General features: G+C 45.7%; 1 protein-coding gene across 1 annotated transcript in view; it reads right to left on the bottom strand.

The window, feature by feature from the left end:
- The window catches only part of AGXT2 (alanine--glyoxylate aminotransferase 2), a 48,007-nt gene that overhangs the window by 7,117 nt on the left and 35,805 nt on the right, over positions 1-5,085 (bottom strand). Inside the window, exons 12-13 of the mRNA XM_037745600.1 lie at positions 3,698-3,897; positions 1,190-1,367 (exon numbers count right to left, since the gene is read on the bottom strand). Of these exons, the coding sequence (XP_037601528.1) occupies positions 1,190-1,367; positions 3,698-3,897 (378 nt within the window). The remainder of the gene's footprint in view (positions 1-1,189; positions 1,368-3,697; positions 3,898-5,085) is intronic.

Genomic DNA, 5,085 nt, shown 5'->3' with positions numbered 1-5,085 from the left:
AAAAAAAAAAAAAAGTCTGTTTTTAATCCCAATTTATCCCAAATTCCCAAAAGACAAAATGAAGTTCCGTGGGGATAGCCAGTGAATCTTAGCTTTGGTAACGGCTACCTTGGGGATCTGACTCCTTAACAGCTAAATTTGGAGTCTGTTTTATGTGGAAATTCTCCTTAACTCTTCACTTTGTTCTCCCCATGGAAAGGGCTTGTTTCAAAGTCCAGGAAATGGCTCAGAAGTCGCACAAAGGCACCAACAGCCTGAGCTTTTCCTGGGCAGCGCTGGAGGGGAGGGAGACAGCTGAGGAGGAGCTGGTTTGTCCTCATTTTCCCTGCTCGTGGGACTTGCTCTTTCTCCCCCAAGATTGCATCCTCCAGGGTTAAGGAAAGGTAAATGCTCCAGGAGCTGAGAGGCTGTGTCAGATCCCCAGGCACCAGAAACAGGTCCCCTCCCTGTGGAGTCAGACACTGGGCTGACTTGCAGCCTTTCTATACATCTCCTGTCTTCTGCGCCCGGGAGTATAAACCTCTCTCTGACTTAGTCATGTCATGCCTGACAGCGTGTCGGCATTACCTGGAAGACTTTCAAACGACAGGTATTTGGGTCTCACGCTAGACCAATCGTATTAGAATATGTGAAGCAGAGCTTAAGCATCTGCATTTTTTTTTAAACTTGAGACAGAGCCTCATGCTGTAGCCCAGGCTGGAGTGCAATGGCGCGATCTCGGCTCACTGCAACCTCCACCTCCCTGGTTCAAGCGATTCTCCTGCCTCAGCCTCTGGAGTAGCTGGGATTACAGGTGCTGGCCACCACGCCCAGCTAATTTTTGTATTTTTAGTAGAGACGGGGTTTCACCATGTTGGTCGGTTGATCGCGACTTCTGACCTCTTGATCCGCCTGCCTCAGCCTCCCAAAGTGCTGGGATTACAGGAGTGAGTCAGCGCGTCCGCTGCATTTTTAAAATGGTCGTCAGGTGCCTGGGCTAAGCGCATCTCTAATTTTTCCCACGATGAGCGCTGAGACCTGTCGCTGCTACTGGTCTCCTGTTTCTCCATAGGCCAGCCCCATTGAGCTTCTGCACCAGGCTGGCCCTCCGGTTTTAGATGCATAAGACCTGAGCCTTGCTCTGGGGCAGCCCTTGCGACTGACCCTTGTGAGGTAGGCGGGGCCCCTCCAGGGTGCCCAGCTTCATTACCTCCTCCGCACTTCCCACCCACCCTCGCTCTGGGGCTTTGGCATCCACTTCCTTCTTCCACCAACCCCAGATCCAGCTCCTTCCCCAATCCTCCATTTCTTGTAAGATGTCATTGGCTGAGAACAGAGTAAGTCTGGGCCTCCTTGAGAGATATGCGCATTTTGGTCTGTCTGAAAGCCTTAAGATAAGCAAAATACATGTTCAAATTTTCAGACTATTAGATCAGAAAGGACCCGAGGGAGAAGGAAAGACTAGAATCTTCTCACTGAACCCAAAATGCTATCTTGCATTCTTGCTTATGATTGATTGGAAAGGGACGATGAAAATGATTTAGGGCTAAACTGTGAGAACTAGAAGGACATTAAATATGATTTGAGACGCCAGAGGCCAGAGGGACCCTGGAGAGTAATCCGGAGGGAAGGTTGGGTTGTGGGGGTCAGTTCTTTTGTTGTTGTTGTTGTTGTTTGTTTTATTTTTTGGGTCAGAGTCTCACTCTGTCACCCAGGCTTCAGTGCAGTGGCACGATATTGGCTCACTGCAACCTCCTCTTCCTGGGCTCAAGTGATTCTCCTGCCTCAGCATCCTGAGTAGCTGGGATTACAGGCATTTGCCACCATATCTAGCTAATTTTTGTATTTTTAGTAGAGATAGGGTTTCATTATGTTGGCCAGGCTGGTCTTGGACTCCTGACCTCAAGTGTTCCATCTTGGCCTCCCAAGGTGCTGGGATTACAGGTGTGGCCACCATGCCTGGCCCAACATGACAGTTTTGAATGGATGGAGTCTGTGTGGCTTCACCCCAATCTTGCCCTGGGCCAGCACCGTCCTGGCTCTCTTGCCCATTTTATCCCTACCTGGCCTCAACTGCTATGACTAATTGAACATCTTGTATGCCTTCCCCAGGGAAAAAAAGCAGGATCGGAAACTCTGCTGAGGGTAAAGCCACAGTGCAGCCTGCTGAGGCCCTTGTGCCCATGCCTGTGCCCCAACTGCTTGATAATGAAGTGGGCATGCTAGTGATAAACTTCTGGATGAGTGTATAATGGGGCTTCATGTTTATCTTTTTTGGTGAATCTATGTTTAAAGAATTATAAAATTAATCTTTGAAAAAAATTCAAATGTTCTGGAAGTGCATAAAGTAAAACAGAATATCTCCTCGCTTCCCATCCTATTCCTAGGGACACCTCCTATTGACATATGGTGTGAACCAGATGTTTTTTCTATGCATGCAAATACATCTATATGCATGTTTAAAAAAAAGTCGTTTTATAATGTTCAGCAATTTCCTTTTGATAATTTATAGTATATCTTGAACATCTTTCCCTGTCAGTATATTTGGACCTAGTGTGTGTGTGTGTGTTTTTTTTTTTTTAGATAGCATTTCACTTTTGTTGTTGCCCAGCCTGGTGTGCAACGGTGCCATCTTGGCTCACTGCAACCTCTACCTCCCGGGTTCAAGCGATTCTCCTACCTCAGCCTCCTAAGTACCTGGGATTACAGGCATGTGCCACCATGCCCAGCTAATTTTTGTATTTTTAATAGAGATGGGGTTTCACCTGTTGGTCAGGCTGCGGTAGAAACACCGGGAAGGATTTGGGAGACATGGCAGAGAAGGGATCAATGGGTCTTGATGTTAGAAACAAGGGAAGAGGAGGAGTCAGATCATTTTGTGGTATTGAGGCTGAGTAACTGGAGAATGGTACAGGGTGAGAAACAGAAACAGTGATCTTGAAAGAAATTTCTGGTTTGGGGGAAGATGCTACGTTCAATTATTGTTATGATGAGTTAGAGGTCTCTGTGGGCAACATTCCTCCCTGGTTACTTGGGAGATTAAATCCATTCACAAGCAAGCAAGGATGCAAACAAACACAAAATGCAGTGGCTCATGCCTGTAATCTCAGCACTTTGGGAGGCTATGGTGGGCAGATCACTTGAGGTCAGGAGTTTGAGACCAGCCTGGGCAACATGGCAAAACCCCATTTCTACTAAAAATACAAAAATTAGCCAAACATGGTGATGCATGCCTGTAATCCCAGCTACTTGGGAGGCTGAGGCACGAGAATTGCTTGGACCCAGAAGGCAAGGTTGCGGTGAGCCAAGACCACACCACTGCACTCCAGCCTGGGTGACAGAGCAAGACTGTGTCTCAACAACCACCACCACCACCCCAGTATGTCTTTAATATCTTCACCTCAAATCTTCACCATAACCTTTTCCTGGCCCTTCTTTCTTACTTTCTTCTGTTCCTCCCCAAATAACTTCCTCCCTTCCCTGTATTTCTAAGTATTCAGTCATTGCCTTTGTGCTTTGCCTAGGATGGCAAGGATAATGTTGGTTTCTTTTCCCAAAGGCTCTCCCTCATCCCTCTAGAATTCTTGATGATCTGCCAGCATTTTGTTCATACTCAACACTCTCTACTAATCTCTAAAGGGCTTTGCTGAAATCTTGCTGTTTGTGTGCACTCTTTCCCTGAGAGTAAATGAAGTTTGGCCAATGCTTCTGCCTCTATCTCCTGCTGGCCCCAGGCAGCTGCAGAGAGAGGAGCAGATGAGCACCTACCTTATCTTGCACCATTTCTATGCCTATCATGAGGCCTTTGCCTCGGACGTCTCCAACAATTTCAAACTCATCCTGCAGCTTAGCAAACTTTAGCAACATGTAGGTCCCAACTTCTTGACTGTTTTCCTGTAGATTTTCTTCTTTAATCACCTGTTGAGAGAAAGCCCCAGATGACCTTACATGACAGAAGTTCTAAGATTGACTGAGAATTGTGGAGAAGTCACTGGACATGACCCTCTTGTAACTCAACCAGAGTGCAGAACAAGTCTAGTGTGACCACAAGGACTACAGAAGTCTTAGGGGAGGGGACATGCCTCTGCCCCCAACTCTGTCACCTTCAGAGGTGGCTAAGAATTTAGGAAAAAATGAAAGGTGTGTCTCACTGCAGTTGAAAATGTAGATTCTGTAATCCTGAGGCTTGTTATTGCCAGGCTTTCCTGAGAACTGGGATATAGTCGTGTATAAGACCAATGCTTTGAGGAAATCAATATCACAGGTGCTTTCCCTACTGGAAGATGGTGACCTTTGCTTAGCAGCTGTCAGTCAGACATAGGCTCTCATAGCCCAGGCGTCTGGTCTGGGGTTCAAGCCTCTTTGGCTGAGCCCAGAGCCAGGGCACAGAAGATATAAAAGGATTTTCATCTAAGTTCTACTCACAGCAAACACCTGTGGTTCTTGACAAGACACATGAAATATACTATATTTTTATTTACCTGGCAGTAATTGCATGACTCCAGGCAAATCTTGTTATTTTTAAAGACCTATTTGTTCACCTAAACCTTCTCTACCTTCTAAATTGGTTGAGGTAACAAAGCATTTTTAAAAAGAAGTTGGCAATGTTGGCTCATGCTTGTAATACCAGCACTTTGGGAGGCGGGTGGATCACTTGAGGTCAGGAGTTGAAGACTAGCCTGACCAACATGGTGAAACCCTATCTCTACTAAAAATACAAAAATTAGCTGGGTGTGGTGGTGTGTGCCTGTAATCCCAGCTATTCAGGAGGATGAGGCACGAGAATCTCTTGAACCTGGGAGACGGAGTGATCCAAGGTTGTGCCTCCGCACTCCAGCCTGAGTGACAGAGGAAGACTCTTAAAAAAAAACAAAAAAAGGCAGTGTCTACAAAGTGAAGTAAATGACACATTCCTACCCATACTTTCTCATCTCATGATTTAATTGTATTTGAAGATAACTAATTAGCAAGGGCAGCATTTACTTATTTAGTTTTATTTATTTATTTATTTATTTATTTTTCCCCATTTATTTATTTTATTGTATTTTAGGTTTTGGGGTACATGTGAAGAACATGCAAAATTGTTGCATAGGAACACACCTGGCA

The sequence above is a fragment of the Cebus imitator genome, unplaced genomic scaffold (assembly GCF_001604975.1).
Source record: "Cebus imitator isolate Cc_AM_T3 unplaced genomic scaffold, Cebus_imitator-1.0 Scaffold205, whole genome shotgun sequence".
Classification (NCBI taxonomy): domain Eukaryota; kingdom Metazoa; phylum Chordata; class Mammalia; order Primates; family Cebidae; genus Cebus; species Cebus imitator.
This window is presented reverse-complemented; position numbering and strand designations above follow the sequence as displayed.